Genomic DNA, 19,679 nt, shown 5'->3' on the forward strand with positions numbered 1-19,679 from the left:
TTATCAACACAAAGAATAATAGCAAGAGAGCCAGCAGGTCTGGGACACATTAGAAGTAATATGCAAGCCAGGACTTTTCAGGAACATGGATGATAAAACTGACTACAAAAGCACTTTTGCTTTGTTTAAGAAAGGGTTTAATTAAGTAGCAGTGATTATGTGATGAAATAATATTTCACTGTGAAAGCTCATAAGCCTTCTGCGGGTGCTCTTAAGGTCTTCATTAAGCACTGACTATTTCCAACAACACTATGGCCAGGTAGGACACATTTTCTAATAGGTTGTTTACACATCATTCCAATAAAATCTCTATCTTCTAAATTATAATCACTTGTATCTCAGAAGAGATACTCTTTGCACTCATACTTTTATTATTTATTACATATAATTTCTATATTTTTTAGAATTTTGTTTGTGGTGTCAAGAATTGTACTCAAATACTTTGTAATTATTCATTGTGAAAGTTTAGTCTCTCTACAGTGGGTTCTTCGAACTTTCCCGATTTTTCAATAATGTTTTCAGGCTGAACACTAAAGCACCAAGTTTCTGTTTCACAACAAGAATTTTGTGACATGTGACATGTGACAAAATACAATTATGAAGATACAGTTCTTGGTACTTCTTGGGTAACAAAGAGAGGCAGGAGAGACAGAAAAGAAAAAAAAAATCTTTCATAAAAATATTATTGTCATGAAGTCCTTATATTTGTATGCCATTTAGACTATATATAGTCCTCCCACTGCGCTTTCATTTTTTTATCCACTGATTGATACAAAGGCATAGTCAGCCTTAACACATTACGAATTTATACCTATGTAATATCTGGAAAAATTACTTCATCTGAACACATGTGTTTTAGAAGTCTGTGCTAATTCTAGTTGTTGAATCTATTTGTTCGAAGAAAAGTATCCAAAGTAAGCTACTGTCCAACTTGTAGCCAACCACCCTGCTGGACCAAACAATGTTGAGGAAAACTACAATTCTAAAAAATTGATCATTTGGAAAATAACACCAAAACATCACACTTGAGAATTCCAGACTACAGATTTTTTTTCATGTTTTTATATAGTAATGAAAAACAGGAATACTCTAAAGGATATTATATGATACCATATTCTTTTTTCATGGAAGCTAAAGTGTATTATCATGGTTGTTCACACAACATCTATGACACTGAATTAAAAAAATTTACACAGAAAGATGTAAATGGCAAATTAAAGTAAAATTTCTTCCTTTCCCTCCCTCACTCATCCAAAATAAAAATTTTAGATTAGTTGTACTCTCTGGTAGACAGATATGGTATTACTGCTTACCAATAAATTGGAAAAACTGAAAGATTTCTCAAATTTTCTCTTTTATGATAATAAACATTGGCACAGCACTAACTTCTAACAGTTCCAGAATGAATTGTAAAATAGCATGGTATCTTACAAAACTCAAAATATTAATTCTTAATCTCTTCCCCTCTCCCACCATCCCCAAAGTATTTTTACTTTGAAAAATTTAATTGTTTAGCAGAATTTGAAAGCAGAAGGTTAAAAAAAAGTGATAAAGGGGGTGCAGAAATTAGCAGAGGTGGCACTACCTGAAAGCTCATCAGAAAGGGGAGTGAGAACAATATCAGGCAAGAAGGGTTTGGAAGTATGGATCAGAACAGGAGCACTTTTAGCACTGCGTATATAGGCCGATGGCAGAGCACATTCACCAATGGATCGGCTTCTCATGGCTTTAAAAAGGAAAAGAAAGAAGTGGGGAAGGAAAAAAGAAGAGTGACTATAATGAAAGGCTTGTGTCACAGAAAAAGCAGCAACAGAGAAAACAAAGATAAAAAGGAAGAAAGTTCAAAAATTAAAACATTTCAGCACGGCAGATATTGGCAGAGCTGTAAGAAAGAAAAAAATCAGTGGACACATAAGACATTCTGAGTTTTCAACTTTTATGTAAAGCAGCAACAACGCCTTTATTATGACAATTACAGAGAGTTTGCATTTGAAATCAAGAAGCTAATTAACACATTTTCCCACTGCATCAGGGGTTGAAAAATCAAAGTTAAAGTTACTCCACAAGCACTCTGAATTTGTTTTTTTTTTAACAGGAAAAGTAACTTGTACTACATTTGTATTTTTCTAGTTTCCTTTGATTTTATCCTGAAAATGCATCATACATATGTATCACACATATGCCCATATTCTTGAATTCATGTTCTCCAAAAGAGATTCAAAATCCTAAGGAGAAAATTATCAGTTCTGTGTGGAGAAATTTGCAATAAAGCTTGTTATAGTTTCCACATTAAAAATGAAATGACTGAAGTGAAATGTTTTAACTACGAAAAGCATTAAATTTTTAATCCATTGGGTCTGGCTTTTAATTGATACTGTATAAATCTTGCCAAACTGATGTTTCTTCACGTTTTCATATCTCACATCCTGCCAACAGTCCTACAGAATACAAAATGTACACAAGAACTGTGGTATTACAATCAAGGTTATATCTGCAGCTTTTCTAATAGATTTAAATGAATCTTTGACATTTGCTTTTCTCTGTCAGAGTAAGCCACAGCAAGAACTAATATTGCATTCAACCTCAAAGTACTCTGGAAGTTCTTAAAAAAGTAATATCCTATGCTCCAAGTAGCTTTGTTTCATACTGTTGCAAATTTGCTAACTTGTTTTAAAATTACTGCTGATAAAATTCTTTAAGGAAAATTCCGAGTATCTAGCATAAATATTGTCACTGCAATACTTAATCAGTCTGAATTTTTCTCTCTATATTTTCAAAACAACATGGAATGTAGACTTAGGATCTTAGTGCTCCTGATCTGCATGGGAATCAAATGTGCGTGCATGGAGTGCAGTGAAAGTTGAGTATATCACACTTCAAAACCAGGTTAAAGAATTGTTGCCAATAACAACATGCAGATAACCTGGGTAGGTCACATTGAGCAGAAAATACATTTGACAAATGCAGCACAACTTTAGTGGAGTCTTAAATTCAGTTTGAAAAAACAGTTCAGAAAGACAATCCTTTTAAGACTGAAGCAATGCTCTAGTAAACTTTGTATGACAGAAACTTTTTTTAAAAAGGCAGTTATGTGTAAGGCTTTAGTATCAGTTTGATTAAGAGCTACAGTAATAAAATTCAGGATATAGTTACAGTTAGATGCATTACATTCATCACTGTGAATCTTACAATGAATGTAGGCAAGAGAAAAAATAAAAACCATATAGTAAATATTAAGGATCTTTTCCAGGCTAAATTATTCTAAATAAATAAAGCCTTTGATATTGGATACTGTGTTGATTACAAATCTTAACATATAGTGTTCCAATTAATTTGACTGGATTTTTTCCCACCATATTGCATTCAATTAAATAGTTAGGTGGAGGCAGACAATATCAGAACATGTAGATATTTGATAGTTTATAACCTTCCACTATTGTCTATACAAAAGCAGAACAATAGGTGAGTAAATTCTTTCTGACACAAGATTTTTATAGGACCAGAACCTGCTGCCTAAGCCGAAACTCTTGTATCTAACCTTACAGATTTTTCAACCCATATGCATACTATGCTTAAAGGCCCTTTCCAAAAATTATTTTAAAAAAGCTCAAGCTAAAAATGTACACACTGCATATCAAAACAGCTTTGATTTTTTACTTGAGTAACACGCACACACACACATATTTGGTGCAGCAAAAAATGTGTGCTGGCATGGTGATGGCTGAAAAAATAGAGGTGCAAAGATGTACACAAAAATGTGTACAACATAAAACAGATGAAAAAGAAACTCCAGCTTTTTCTTACCATAAAATATTCAACATGCACATCCCCCCTATGCAGATATTAAGAGTACATATTACTCACAATCAAAGGGAATGTAATACAAATCACATATCATGTAACATATTTAAGGTCTGACTCAATTCCAGACTAAGCCTGCAAAACTTATGATAAACTGAAGAAGAAGATCTGACGTGCAAAGTGTTCTAGATTTTACTTATTGTGATCATTTTTTTAATTATTTGACCCTGAATTTATGGCACAGATTAAGAAGCAGCTGAACAGCTCTCTTTGCAGACCAGAGAGGCAGTAACAAACAACAATTTTCAAGCAGTTAAGATATATGTAACATTTAGTAACATTTTCCTCATTAACATGTAAAAAACTGAGGACTTTAGGATTCTGGTTCCGGCAACTCTTTTTGGATTTATCATCTTTTAAAATCATTCTAGCAATGCTGGGATGCTTGTCCACAGCTGGTATTCTGCAACATGAATAGAGTTGAAATTTTAACTGGTGGCAGTAATGCAAACTTGGCTTATTAATATCAAATATGTAAGATAATTGGAAGAAAGGAACAAAACCATGGAAGCTAAAGTGCAGTGAAACTAAAATCACATTACTTTGCTGCTAACCAGGTCAATATATAGCTTGATTAGGATAAATTCCAGTAATTTCAAGGTTAACATCATATAAATAGCCATCTTTCAAATTGTGGCAAAACAAAAGCATTAATAAATTGACCAAACAACATAACCTTCTGACAGAATATCTGAAATATTAACAATTTGTGAAGAAGAAATTTTAACAAGAGCTTTATCTTGTTAAGACAATTAAGATTTAAAACAAAACCACCATTACACTTAATCACAGACTACAGAGAAGCAGAAATTACATTTTAAGTATCTGTGATCCATGAGGAAAACTAGGTGCTGTCAGCATGAGATACAGGAAAAGCTGTGTAGCATTTGAATGTGCAAAAACGACAGGAAATTGTGGAGTATGGACTTCATTTTCTCTCATTTCTGTATGCCTTACAGCACAATTAATTCTCCCACATAAGAGCCTTAGGAGAGAAAAAATTTAAAATGGAGAATTTTGAGGAATAGTCAAATAGAAACTTTGTCTAAATAACCTCTGTGACTTTAAGATTTTAACTTCAAATATTTTTGGAAAAAGAAAAAAAAAGGTTAATTTCGGAAAAGCTATCACAACTATATATTCAACTGCTGATATGCATCCCAATTTTTTAAATTGTGTCAGAATGCACCTACTTCCAAGAAGTATCAGTGAAGCAACAACACACAATGACCAAAGCTACTACTACTATAAAGATAGCAAAAAAGTAAGAGATAGTCCTTAAAAGGTTCTTCTTTAAATACAAAATTAGAACCAGCTTAACTTTCCTTCATGTAAGCAATAGCACTGAGATCATCAAGATGAGACAACAAGAGTAAAGAAATATGTAGTCCAGTTCCTGTTTAACATAGTCTAAGAAAATGATATGAACACAAATTAAGTCTTTTGAGGAGTTCACCTAAAGCATTGTTCAGTATAACTCATTTATAACACAGCAAAGAGTATCTGCAAGCAATAAAATTCAGAAATAAGTGACTTCAGAAATGGAGAATTGCACACATCTGTCAATCTTTCATTATTGCAATATTCAGGGTATAGTAAAAGACAGCACATATAATAAACTATGCAGACTTATGAATATTTTTCCCCACTTTCCTTTGCATGGTTTGAAAATACTCAACCTATCATGAGCAGTGTATGAAAACACACATTTAAGAAATCTTCTCTTACCCACCTATCAGCACCAGAGCTCAAACCACTCCAGCTTTTTTCTTCTTCATATACACAGTACTATTTTCCAATCCAGCTTAAGCATGCGATCAAATTCATGAAGAATTAATATAGCAACTGCATTACTTTCATTTACAATAACTGTAATTCTAGTAAACATAATCTATTCAGATACCCTCACAGCACATAAAGTTGCATAATTTATGCTTTAACTAATGTGCAGATCATGCTAGGTAGCACACCTTTGTGGAAAGAAGCCATCCACATTGCTACAGAAGTCAGTTATTAATTCCTTAGCCTTTCTCAAATGTCACTTTTATCAGCTCTTACAGCCACTTACCAACAGTTTTCTGGCGCACGATGCTCCTTGCCTTTTCTGTTCCCGGAGAGCCGGTGGTTGTAGCACTGCGCTGCCGCATGGGTGCCTGGCCAGGCTGGTCACGGCTCCAGCCTCTGGAAAAGGACTTATCAACAGAAGACTTCGGGAACTCATGCCCAACTCCTGCAAAAGTAAAATTGCAGATCTATTCACTTCTATTCTGCTATCAGATGATTGTAGATGTGTTCTTTCGAAGAATTTTAAAGCTGGATGGTATAAATTAAGTTACCAAAGCAAGCATGAATTCAAAAGCTCAGCCAGCACTAACTCTGAGGGATACTCAAACTTTTTCAGAAATGTTGGTGCTATTAAACTACTGTAATTTTCTTTTCTGAAAAAATAGGCTTACACAGGTTGTAGTCTGATACTACATGTAACTTTTCCTTTGCTGCTCCCATCAGATAAGATACACAAACTTATATATTTCAAAACATTAAATCTGGGGGCGCAGGTTTCCAAATAATTTTGCAATATTAAGGAACATCAAATAAGGATAACATAATTTTACGCAAAATGCAAAAGCAAAAAAAATTGGATGATAGGCTCAGAGAACTTTGGAAATTGACAGAAAATCCTATAGTAAGATTAAAATGAAACAAATTCAGACATTTATATTGAAGTAAATAAAGCTCATATAAGGAGCTATCAAAAACAGCTAGATGTAAAAAAAAAAAAAAGCGAAGCAAAGAATATTTGCAATGTATTTCCTTATCCAGATTTAGCTCACTAATAATCCAAACTGACACAATTACAATCATTAAAGGAGCATCTCTTTGGAAAAAGTGAGCTCTAGTCCAACATGTTCATTATTTTTAGCAAACAAACAGGGGCCAAGAAATTTGGCATAATTTGTATGATATCTATTAATTTTAAAGCTGGACTTGACTCTGCAACTCACATTTAGCAATGGAGGCTTTCTCTGAAATTTTGTTACTGAAGGCTAACATAAACTTTCCTCATGTTGCTCAGATGATTCAAAATGCTTTTTTAAAGTATATATTCAGATAACTGTACACATTCTTATCCTATACTAGACTGCTCTTTTTTTGCTGTTTGGTTTTTTTTTTAGTTTTTTGCGGAGGGGGGTTGGCTCTGTTTTGGGGTTTTGTTTATTTGTTTTCTTGGTGTTTGTTTTTGTTTGTTTTATTTTGTTTAACCTGTGTTTTTTTAGTAAGAAAAAGAAGAAAGGTCCGTAGTATAGGAAAACAAAAAATGCATGGTCTGGAATGACCTCTCAAGGGCAACTACAGAGAGATGTATTTCTGCCCAGTTATCACACAGCAGAAACCAAAACAAAATGCTGAATGATGACTCTGCTTAAGATGAGGCACAGAAGTATGTGAAATACTTTAAGCAAAAAAAAGCCTATAGTAACGTCCTCTTTAAGAGAGGGAATCCACATAGGTTGCTTTTCACTGACACACCCTAAGATAGTACTAGGAAGCACCTTCCCTCAGATTTGACTGTAGAGATAAAAAGTAGCCTAAAAATAACATGTTTTTACATCTTTGTTACACACCCTATATATAATCCTGCCTCTCACTATTAGATCACAGTGCACTTTTTAAGGGAGAACATTGCCATTATCCATGTTTTACAGAAGTGGAAACGAAGCTGAAGCTCTGTCTTCAAACTGAGAAAAGAATCCAGGTTTTGAAACTTTCAATCCAGACATCTATCCAGAAGGACAAACATCCTGCCCCTACCAATCCCGGAACTGTGCCACAGTAAGCAGCCACCTCCTCTCCCCATATTATCTCTTACAGAGTATTTTATGCATTTTTTAGGAATCGGTTTAAAAACAGGTACCACTCATGGATTATTAAATTATACTTTCTCTTTTTCTCTTTTGTAGCCCACAAGGTCTCATCATAACCAAGCCTGTCTTCATGATGGGCTAGTGATCAGTTAATACCCAAGAAAGCTATGTTCACCTTACATTTCATCTTTTAACATTTCAGGACCAATATTCCAATTGTGCTTGCAATGGCTTAGTTTTCACCAGCTGAGTAGTGTTTGTTATTTTCAAGAAGTTATGACTGGGACTCAATTATTTAATTTCTTTGATAAAAGGAGAAAGGCATAACCCACTATGGTGTAACATTTTAAGAACTACATTCCAAATGTGCCTATTTGCAGAAATAACATGTTGTGGCAATTCTAAAAAGCAGATTTGCCTTAAAGAAACAGGGTTATTTCAAGCGATGGAGATGCCTAACTAGGTATACAAAAAAAAGTGAGACCAAAATCATCCTGTGCCCAACACCAGCTCAAATTCAAATGATGTACATACAGTGTTGTCTTACCTTTGCCTTTGTGTTTTTTCTGCTTCTGCTCACTTAATTTATCCAGTGGCAGGTCACTGAGGTCCAGGCTATACAAGTTTCTAGCTAATACTTTAGTAAGTGTCTCCATTGTCAGTGACCACTCAGTGGCCAGCTCTTCCCAGTATGTCAGTGATGACATTACAGACAGCAAGTCATCCCAAAGTTCTCGAGAAATGTACACATTTAGATTTGCCTTGATCCAAGCTACTATAAGAGTCTAAAAGAACAGAGAAAAGTTGGATTGTGAGCATTAGCTGACAACATTCATATGTTACTATTTCAAAGAAAACTTCAAACTGCCACAGAAATTTCTGTGTAGTCCTGACATTCTTTTCCTCACAAATACATACAGACTTCTAATGAATTATCAAATGTTAACACAGGGTTCTGACTTAGATATAGGAACAACTGCTTTGACCCATTATTTGTGTATTCTTTTTTGTTCTGCTAAAGTAACTGGAGACTCTACAGATCCTAGTCACTGAGAACACACCACAACAGCACTTTGCAACTGTCAATTTTGAAAAGATTTGCTACAGCTTTCTGTAAGTAATTACAGAATTCTCTAGGAAATAACAAAATCCATCATTTAGGCATGGATAACACAGAAGATTTCATGCTGACTTGAGCTAATTTTGCTATGGCAGCAGACTAAAACTGCACACACTGCCAGTTATCTTCGCAGTTATTCCAACTCAACAATTCTTGAATTTTACAGTACCTGAAATACTCTTGTCACAGTGCCATTAAAATATGACAGAAAGTAACAAATGTAACCAGCTCTTTGACCCACACCATTCACATTATCTGGGTAACATACCAGTGATACAAGATGACAAACTAGCCAACTGCGGTTGCCGTATCCAATCCATTGATGAAAATTAGGTTGAATTAATTCAAGTGAATTTATGTTTACTTGCCTGGAAAAGAGGTCCTGCAAGTCTTCCAGCTAAAGTGGAGTTTTTTCTTCCTTGATACTGCAAGAAAGTTTGGGGTGGTATTTTCAGCACAGATTCAGTTACCCTGAGTAGCACAAGTAGCATCTGCTCCCTGCAAAACAGTATTAAACTTAAGAGTTACCATTTTGTTATACCTCTGTATATACCAAGGTATTTTTAAAAGTAATAATCAAGCCTTATTTGCTCAAACACATTCCAAAAATGTCCTAATGATTAAAAAGAGCCTAACTTGGTTATTGCATAAGAAATTATTCCAATCTTTTTTTACACTTAAAAGTGAGGAATCCCTGTTGCCCGGTAATATTTTCTTCCAAGTAATTCAACTGCTATCACCTTCAATAGCCTGAAATTAGAGGGAAAGTTTTAACTGTATTTTCAATCTGAGCTTTTTCTTTTTCCATGAATTACAGGTTTTGTAATTTTATATTATCATTAACATACTTCACGAATTATTTTGTGTGGCACAATCTTTGCCATTGTGATCTACAGTCACTTCTTTACACTGATGTGAAACTGGGAAAGAAAATACCAATCTAGTAGAATCTGTTTACTATTATCAGTCCCAAATTTCCCAGTGGCCAGCTAAATTGGCTCCTCAGAAGAGGAGACAAGCTTTACATGACACATAGTGCCAGCTTTACTTACCCAGACTTCAGGACAGATTGAAGATAAAGTCAAGATAAAATTGAATAAATCAGACATTTGAAATCCCCTTGCTACTTCTTCCTTGTAATGGAGAATGGTGGCAATATAGTACCTGATCACAGACTACTATTTAAAGGAGTGGGAAATAACAGGAATTCCTTTAAAGCAGGGTCTCTTATACCTGCTAGGCACTGTAAGAACTGGAAAGGCATGACACAGTTACACAGTACACAGACTCCTGTATACAATTACAAGTCAAGAACAACACACATCTGATTGTAATAATTATCCATGCTTGTCTGGGGCTTTTGTGTTTATTTTTAAATAAGGCTGTGAAGCTTCATATGTTTCAATATTTTAATGCTTTGATACATGGGCAAAATGCCCTGCAAAAAATCATCAGTAGCTCCTTAGTAACAGTCTGCATATCCCAGATTAGTCTTTTTGCACTGAGGTCTAAGCTGCCACAAATTAACTAGGAGTTTACTAGAAGCTTTAAGAAAGCAAATAACTTCCCCTGTGCTAAGTGTCTGTAGTGTTCTAGTTTGTGTATTTACTGATTTAGAGGAACTGGTTCATAAAACCAATACCACTCTACAGTGTTTACTACCAAGTAAATTTTGATATTTGTGTTGTGAACTAATAATCTAAGATAAAAGCATTAGCATTTTACCATGTCTTCTTGTCCATAGTCACTTGGACTACCATGTGGCGGTAGATATTGAGAACACGTTTGCACATATCAGTGTGTTCATCCAGCAGAGCTTTAAATTCATTTGCAGGTTCAAGAAAAAATATATTTGAAGAATTTATTATAAAAACCTGTAAGCAGAAAAGAGAGGATGTCATGATCCTGAAACACTCTGATGTTTTCAGCAATTCGGTTGGTAGAACCAGGAAGAAAAAATCTGTAACAGAAAATCTTTTCTATAAGAAAAGGTTGCAGATGCACACAGAAGTGCATGTTTAAATATGTCAGTTTGAAGTAATGATTAAGCAACAATGCTTTTTTCTACAAAACTTATTTGTATATTCTTGTTCTCATAATGAGATGATACAACAAACTACTCAAATTGATTAGTTTAATATGATGGACAAAAATGTCCCAGAAAGAAGTCCACTGCACAGAAGTTCCACCTCTAAGCCAGGAACTGACTAATACAATATATGGTAAATTGTTTGAAATAGTCCTGGTACACTGTGTGTGCTTCAGCATGACACAGCCTGTATTATGTTCTGGGAAACTAAAGCATTCATCCCACTGGGATCAGTAAAGCTTACCAAAAGTAGGAAACTGGACATGTTCCCGAAAGTGACTGACTTCAGTGGGCAGTAAATTAGGGCCTTCAGAATTAAAAGTAGGCAAGGACACTGCAGGAGCTACAGAAGCAGTTACTGAAGTGTTACTATGTTTTTATGTAAGTTTAGAATGCACTTGAATCTCAGACCTAGATTTTAAATTTTTTTTTTACATGTACAGGAAGTCAGAGGTACTAAAGTCATAACTTCCCTCTACCAAAAGCTTTGGATTTTTAAAAATTATTAGTATGCACTTTTACATTCACTAGCCCCAGCTAATTAACCTAACCTACTCTAAATGCCTAGAAATAAGTCTATGCAAGCATTAAATGGGAAAAAAACTCAAGACAGAAGTCTTGGATTATTGATTCACAGGGAAAATCAAACATGTTTCCAGGTCAGGAAATCTCTCAAATTGAGACATGGTACTGGGTTAGAATGATGTCTTGGCTCTGTTTCAGGCTAAAAAAAAAAAGATATTTGGTAGTCAAATGAACCTTTGTCTAAAAAACTTCAACGTGAATAATCTTCAAGACATTGTCAGATGTGTAAGCCTTAGTAGTATATTGCAAACAGATACAGATACTTCCTATTTCTTTCCTCAGTAACACTTCATACTCTAAAAAGTTGTTGAAACAAAGATTATGAAGCTTAAATTACTTTAATGTATTTGAATTTAAAAGTGATTTCAATTACAAAGTTTCTTTATATGCGTAACAGTGTACAGCACAAAAGAAAACTATCCATAAAATTATTCAAGCTGTAGTAAAAATGAGTTTTACTTAGCATGGTCACACACAGTAGAAGTGAACACAGTAAAGTGGCAAATGCACATTATTTTATTTTGTTCAGGATCAATTTTCTGCTGGATATAAGAATATTATGGAGGCCACAGTAATATACCCACCTATATGAATTTATGTGCACGCACATATACATAAAATGCACACACTTTATAACCATAAGAGCATTTCAAAGACCCTCAAATTATACCCTCCCAATTTTCCACAGCTTTTGCTTTCAAATATTTTGCTAAATATTTGAAATTAACATGATTTCTACCCTGTCAAACTGCCTAGAAGCTATTAAAGAACTTCTGTTAGGATACAACTGCAACTCTTGCTTTCTTAATGATATCACCAGAGTGTTATGGAGCCTCAGCAAACTTTTCAAGCATGCGGTAAATTCAGAAAAAGATTAAAAAATATCCCTGTACACCTTATTAATAGTACTAGAAAAACTACAGGATTGGATGGTTTGGCTTTTGTGACCAATAGCGTAAAAGCAAAAAGCCTCTAAACATTCTCATAAAAGCTTAATTACATTTATTTGAAGATGTTGCAGTAGCATGAGGATTCTTTTTTCTCTAATATAATGCAGAGGAGAATTTAAGTTCCAATGCAAAATTAATTTTTTTAAATTGTGTTACCCAGCACTGGTCTATACATTGTTCTACTTCAGGTCAATAAAGATACAGAGAACCAGTGTCATTTGTCTAACCTTTATCATCATACTTGTTGCATATAAAATAATTTTAAAATTTAGACATGCTTTAGAGATGCATGGGATTCCCTGGCAGAAGTATTGCACTACGATCCACTCTTTATGTGCTGATAACAAGAATTTTAGGTAATTTCAGATAGATAATTTAGATGAAATTAAATACCAAGTCTGTTTCATACCTGCAATACTGACTGCACTCCAGCTCGTACATTTTGCTCTTCAGAATCAATTTCAGATGTTTTATGCAAAGTGTCTTCATAACAGCCATTTCTTGTCCAGTTTGAATTTCTAACTCCATGACTAGAGTTCATCCCTTTTTCCTGAAAAATATTTTTTCTTAAAATTCCACAGAGTTTTAGACAAGTATTTTGGCTTTATATTAAAGGAAAAAGGATATAATACGTACTAAATAATAAACAACAGCAGACAGCAGACAAATGCACCTGAGACACAACAATATTTCATGAGGCTTGTAGCAATTATCTTAAACTAACTGAATGAAGTAACTACTATTTTTGTCACCGTTTTATTTGTATATAATTTTTACACAGTTGATAGTTGGCATACTGTATAATCCACATCTTGAAAACAGTTCATAAAATGATATGAAATTTTAAATTGAACTAAGCACATTAAAAGCTACAGATAATGGATAAAATTGGTAGCTCATCCATACAGTGTTTTACCATTGATTTTCCTCAATAAATGCTCTGACACCAAAGAAAACCACAAATGAACTATCAAGGAAGCCACATCTCTGTCTACTGGCAGATTAATGCACAAATATTAACCAATAATATTTTACCTCTTCTCTTTCTTTTCCTTTCTCTGAAGAATTATGATCAACATTTTCTTCACAATCTACAGCTGTGCACTGCATTATTTCTTCAGGTTCTTTCATAAATAAAGGTTTGTCTTCTTGTTGAATCCATTCTTGATACACCTTCACCACCTTCCTCATAGCAGCTGCTTCACATATCGGCAACAGAAATGCCTGGAAGTAGAAAAAGAAAGAAAAAAACAACTGTTACAATATTTGAAATAAGTTGGGCTCTATAATGTGCAAGTCCTAAGAGATAAAGGTGGAAAGAGCCACTGTTGGATCCCCGTATTCAAACTATTGCCAAACTTAAATGTTTGCTCACTTTCTTCATATGTAAACTGAAAACATGAAAAAACCCCACATTTAAACAAGAAAGCTTATCAAGAAATACTTTGAAAAAGATAAGAATACACCATATGGGTGTATCTAGTTAGCACCTATCCTGCTGCAATTAAGACACAAACACTCATCAAAATATGTAAAACAAACGAGCAGAAGTTTCTTTTACAACATCTTCCATTCAGAGGATTTGGAAAAGTGGAGTTAAACCAGCTCTAAATGACTGAGAAAAATTCAAGTGACACACAATACTGGTAGTCTTCTATTTTATTTTTAGCTAATTAAGATTTTACAAAACAGTATCCTTAACGTGAACTACTCCCTGAAAAAACTTCAGTATTATTGTCTCTAAAAATCATGCATTTGAGTTGGTACAATGGCTGATCAGTGCCCTCTTCAGAAGGTTTTCTGTATTGGCTGTGCTAGTAACAACTAGTCATAGACCAGAAACTTTTAACATTAGTCAGATTTTAATGAACTACAAATACACTTAGCAAAGACCATGATGCCCTAACTATATATTCAGAAGACCAGATAAACTACACTAACACTCAGTTTTACAGGGTCTGTGCTGCTGTGACTGATGAAAACTAGTTGCCCATGTCTTTAAGGAGGGTCCACTTAACACAGGTAGTATGTTCACTCTGGAAACAGAGATTTCATACCATTATCACACAAAAAAGAATTCAGCTATGTATTACAGGATTAAACTGACAAGTTCAGTCATATACTTCATCATCAAGTCTAACATTCTCCTGCAAGTCCATACACGTTTTTTTGTACCCTCAAGCCTAAAATGCATAAAACTGGTTCTCTACAGACAATCTTTCCACCACTCAGTACCACTGAAACCTCCTCTTGACAGGAATAACTTAGTCCTCATGTTTTAGAAACACTACAAACATCGTGTGTATTAGAAATTAATTTACACTGAAAACTCCTGGCTAAATAATGATGCAAATAAGATTTCATAATTGCACATGAAATCCAAATAATCTACATAAACTCACAGAATGACTTTTGAAAAGAATTAAGAAAATTGGATTTGCTTCTTTTCACTGTGCGTACAGTGAAAAGTAGACCATTGACAATTTATACTCTACACTCAATGTCTCGGTCTCTGTAAACCCTTGAGTGTCAGCTGAATTCAGATAACTCTGCTATGTCCTTCAGTAATGTGTCCAAGCTCTTGACTACAAGGGATGTGGATAAGCTTCTGACATTTATTTGCCTCATTCAAAAATATTTACTTCATTCAGATAAACAAGATTTAAAATGTTCAGCTTTCTGATGTTTAAAGCAATTAATGTTGTGCATTTAACTTGAAACTTAGTATACCTTTCTTTACTATTATTCAGAAATCTCTGTGTGTCTTTTGATCTATAGCATGGGGCATAAAGAAAATTTATCTTATTCTATTCTCCCACACTGAACCCTTAAGTTACTATTAATAAAGACTCCATATTCTGGCATATGTTCTCAGTTTAAATTTGTTTTAATAGTTTCCAGTAGAGAAATACTATTCTGAGTATGCTCAGCTAACATTTCTGGTTGCAGTGAAGTCAGAAACAGAAGCTGCTACCTTTTATAGCCATCTGTCCTACTCTTCTGATGAACACTATCAAGGAAAGGACATTCAGATGCTCCTAAAACAGCTCTTTAACAGCTGCAGACTCCCACAGGAGGCTTAGGTTAATATGTGAGTTTTAATACCTACAGTGTTGATGTATGAAAAGATTAAACATTCCCTTCTATGGGGAACTGTGAAGTACAAGTTAAATGTTGCTAAACTGGTTGTTAAAGATATAAAATTAGAAAAATTAGGAACTAGGGGTATTCTACAGAGAAAGTATTTCAGAATGTTAGCTTCTTGATTTTTGAAGGCAGAATGACTGAAAAAACCTGTAACTTATAATGTTCTGCTTAACAAATGCTCTTGAAAGAAAACCATGACAATAAAAATATACAATATAATAATCAAAATTCTTGTATTCTAGAGTTTTTTACCTGTCGAAAAATCTCAGTTAGAAAATTAACATTGTTTCTTTTAGAAGAGAAGACTTTTCGGACAATTTCAATATCAGTTAAATGCTCTTCATCAATACTGCAGAGGCTGGAAGAACTTGGTTCTCTCTCTGTTAGAGTACTTGTATTAGAATGAGATTGTTCTGGTTCTGCATTTCTATCCTGCTTATCAGTACTGTCATTTTTGCTGTCCTCCCTTGAAGCCATGCTAGCAGCTGCTCTCTGAAAAAAAGTTTAAAAATATTCCATAGTTCATTTTTAGTACAGCAATAAATCAATACTATTTAAGTATAATTTTTAAAAGAATTAAAGAAAAAAGAAACAAACAAAAGGATTTACTGCATTTTAAGGCTTCTAATGTCCAGCTGATTAAAAACAAATCACAAAATTTGAAAAAAAAAAGCAGCATTGCAGGTACTTTCAAATAGAATTAATAAACATAAGATTTGTTTAGAAATTACTTTTTTTAAAAAAACTTTTCATTAGTCGTAATTATTGGAGAAGAGCACACTGCTGACATAACAATTAAACCAAAAACATGAAAACTTATATATTTTTGTGTATTTGGTTTTACCTGAATATTCTTTGGCACATTTTCACCTTCCATCCCAGGAATATGAGGTCCTGTATGAGGTTTTGGCTCAAGCCAGAAAGACACCAACCATCGAATGACAATAACACGAGCCTTAATGAAAGGTTCCTTTGTGCAATAGATTGCCTCATTGGTTTCAGCATCTTTCTTAACTATTACGTAGTGTGGCTTTGGTCTCATTTGTGGTATATCTGTATGAAAATACAACATCTTAAAAATACAGGCAGAGAAAAAGATCTGCATAAGAAAGAAATCCTAGAATCATAACCAATACACATGAACTTTCAGAGGTGCAGTTTTGCTGCATTCACTGTTGCACCACTCATTCCAAGATGCACTGGAATGGATGCAACAGAGAAAATGTCAAGAACATAAAAGACATCAAAACACTTGAATTTTCTCCTGAAGGGAGACAACACTGTTGGTCCAAAAGACAGAAACTTATTTCTGCTATGTGGAACCTTTAATTTTTTATCTGGAAGTTATTTCTATAGCCTTATGTTTTTGCTTACATTTTTTTTTCTATGTAAGTAAACACATTTTATTATCTTTAGGTTCTTCCAAACTACGTTATACTCAATATTTAAAGAAACTTCAGCAAACTTACTACTTCAAATTTTCATTGAAAACTATGAAGTTCCAAGTAGCAAAATAACTGTCAACTAGACTATGACCTATACAAGAAAACTACTTCCATATAAAACTAATATATTGACAAATCTTATCATGGCTACAGTGGGAGATAAATAATTCCAAAATGCAAATGCAATAAACACAGCCTCTTCTGGCCCTGCAAAAGAATAAAGATGAATGGAACAGAGAAATCCTACTGCAAAGCCACATGAGCTTTGCAGCTTCACCTAGGGCCCCATTCGCACTGGCTAATTTTGTTAGACTTTGCTGCCAGACCACAGGCACGTACATTTTCCTATGACTTAGCTGCAAGATGACTCTGAGGCAATAGCTTCTATACTGATTTGTAGGGAATGAAATAAAGGATGCTCAGGGGCACATCAGCTGGCAGAACTGTGATTGTTCGGGGACTAGAGCTGACAACTCCATTTTCACCGTCCCATGATGGTTCAGAACTGTTTAGCCTTTCTGGTTCTCTACTGCACTAGAGTCATCGGTACTCCTGAATCTGCTTCAGAAAAAACCCATGACAGTACTTAACTCAATGTGGATGGAAAGAACATATGTGGTAAAAGCACTACAAAGATGGGGGGACACATGGATAACATTTTTTAATTGTGCATTTTTCTGCGACTTAACACTGCAAAATGGCATTACTGGGTTTTACAGCCCAAGACATGGTGCAGAATAGTTCTGCATTACCATCATCAACCTAAAGTAGCAATGATACTTTCATGTGCAAATGACATTTCTCTGAAAGTGGCATGGCAACCCACTGTAGTCCTAGTCCTGTAAGGGCAAATATGAGATATACTCCAATACAAAAAGAAGACAAACATTTGTGTAAGGACTGATTATAATATGTGCTGCCAGGACACCCTGATGCTAGTGTTTCAGTATCATGATCTCTATCTAGTGACAGTAAAAAAACCCCAGGAAACTCAAACCAAAACAAAAATCCAAACCAAAAAAAACAACTAACAAAAAGACGGAAGCATGGAAAAATGATGGTCCTATCCATATACAGAGAGTGACAGATTGAACAAAGACGGTTATGTCAGCACTGCCTTAACTCTTCTGTAGCCTGCAGTACACGAGCAAGAGAGAAGTTTTACAGGCCAACCAGAAAGCAGTTAAAGGATACTAATGCTGAGAGTCAAAGAAGATTTTAAAAAGTCACACTGAACAATGCAAAGGTATTCCCTAACTGTATCTTCCTACAGCAAAGTCAAGAGTTGTTTTAAAGGATCCTGTGTAACTTTGCCAGTTTATGATGTTAGAATCCAAGAGGGACAAATTTGGACAGCAGTGAAGAAATAATCAACTGTTGTCTAAGCAATTATATTATGACAGCCTTTTTAAGGCATCTAAAGTGCAACCAGTGTGTCTGCCAGACTGCTGTAAAGATTTCCCTGTTATCATTACAAATACGCAAGATCCAGCACCTGCACTGAGGATATCCACACTGGTCTATCTCAGTGGCATTTCAAAAGCCACATACATAAGCAGTGATAGAGCCATCATGATGTTGCTGAACTGAGGAATGTTTCCTGCAAGAACTTCAAAACTATATCCACACTGTTCAATGAAAGCACTATTCTTAAAGGAAAAAACCTATGATTCCTGCGTATAATATACCTAAGTACTTAACAAATGCACAGAATACTCTTTGACAAGTTTACAAATGGTTTATTTACTGCAAATAATAAAACCCCAGTACATTGTTTTCATTCTGTGGAAAGCAGCAGGTTAGTAAGAAAATTAAAAATTAAGGTATCTTAAACAAGCATGTGTAACAGTACAATCTGTGAAAAATAAAGCAAATGCCCGGTAGCACAGCATTTAAAGATGGACAAATCAGTTCTCTCTGGTATCTACTAGCATTCAGCAGAGCACAAAGGCTGCAGTACTGGCAGTATTTTCAGAAGGACTAAACATGCAGTAAACATGGTTTTGCAGCAAACATGTTTTTGCAGCACACTGTCTCCTCCTTGTTTCATGATAACCTCTCAGAACATCCTCTTTCTTTAACATGTTTCAATAGCATTATGTGCTGCAGCTGCTTCTCAAATGTATCCTCCTTCCAGCTGCTTCTCAAATGTATCCTCCTTCCAGCTCTTCATATATTTTCAAATTCTGTCCATCTTGAAAGAAGGTATGAAGGCTTCAGATGAGAACACAGACATAAAACCAAAGCAAAACAGATCTTGTTAGATGGACTCAAACAGCACAATAATAAATATTCCCATCCCCCAACTTTCCATTTTTTCTTTCTATTGTGTTTTGGGCTTTTCCCACCCCCTGCCCTTCCCCCTCTGGGAACCTGATGTGAGCTGATGACAAAAAGAAAAGGAAGCTGAAGGTAGTGGAAGACATACACAGGGTAGAAAGTGAACAGGCTAGCAAAAACACACTGCACACCTGTAAGCTTTGACCATGCCTAATTTTTAAGACAATAAAGGGTTCATAAGGAATGAAGAGCTAAAGATAGCTGTAGAACAGCCCACATTAGTGTCTCCCTGTAAATGAAGGAGGCTATCTAAATGGCTTGGAAATGGCAAAAAGG

At 34.7% G+C, this 19,679-nt stretch overlaps 1 protein-coding gene across 11 annotated transcripts in view; it reads right to left on the reverse strand.

Moving 5' to 3' along the window:
- Positions 1-19,679, reverse strand: part of RALGAPA1 (Ral GTPase activating protein catalytic alpha subunit 1) — a 131,741-nt gene that overhangs the window by 90,551 nt on the left and 21,511 nt on the right. For 6 of the 11 annotated variants that reach the window (XM_030949764.1, XM_030949760.1, XM_030949771.1 and 3 more), the window contains exons 9-17: positions 16,463-16,671; positions 15,871-16,110; positions 13,507-13,695; positions 12,881-13,021; positions 10,573-10,721; positions 9,216-9,345; positions 8,275-8,512; positions 5,930-6,091; positions 1,586-1,726 (exon numbers count right to left, since the gene is read on the reverse strand). In XM_030949764.1, the coding sequence (XP_030805624.1) occupies positions 1,586-1,726; positions 5,930-6,091; positions 8,275-8,512; positions 9,216-9,345; positions 10,573-10,721; positions 12,881-13,021; positions 13,507-13,695; positions 15,871-16,110; positions 16,463-16,671 (1,599 nt within the window). The remainder of the gene's footprint in view (positions 1-1,585; positions 1,727-5,929; positions 6,092-8,274; positions 8,513-9,215; positions 9,346-10,572; positions 10,722-12,880; positions 13,022-13,506; positions 13,696-15,870; positions 16,111-16,462; positions 16,672-19,679) is intronic. The other 5 variants (XM_030949769.1, XM_030949761.1, XM_030949770.1 and 2 more) reach the window with 1 other exon arrangement.

Source organism: Camarhynchus parvulus, chromosome 5 (assembly GCF_901933205.1).
Source record: "Camarhynchus parvulus chromosome 5, STF_HiC, whole genome shotgun sequence".
NCBI classification, from domain to species: Eukaryota; Metazoa; Chordata; class Aves; order Passeriformes; family Thraupidae; genus Camarhynchus; species Camarhynchus parvulus.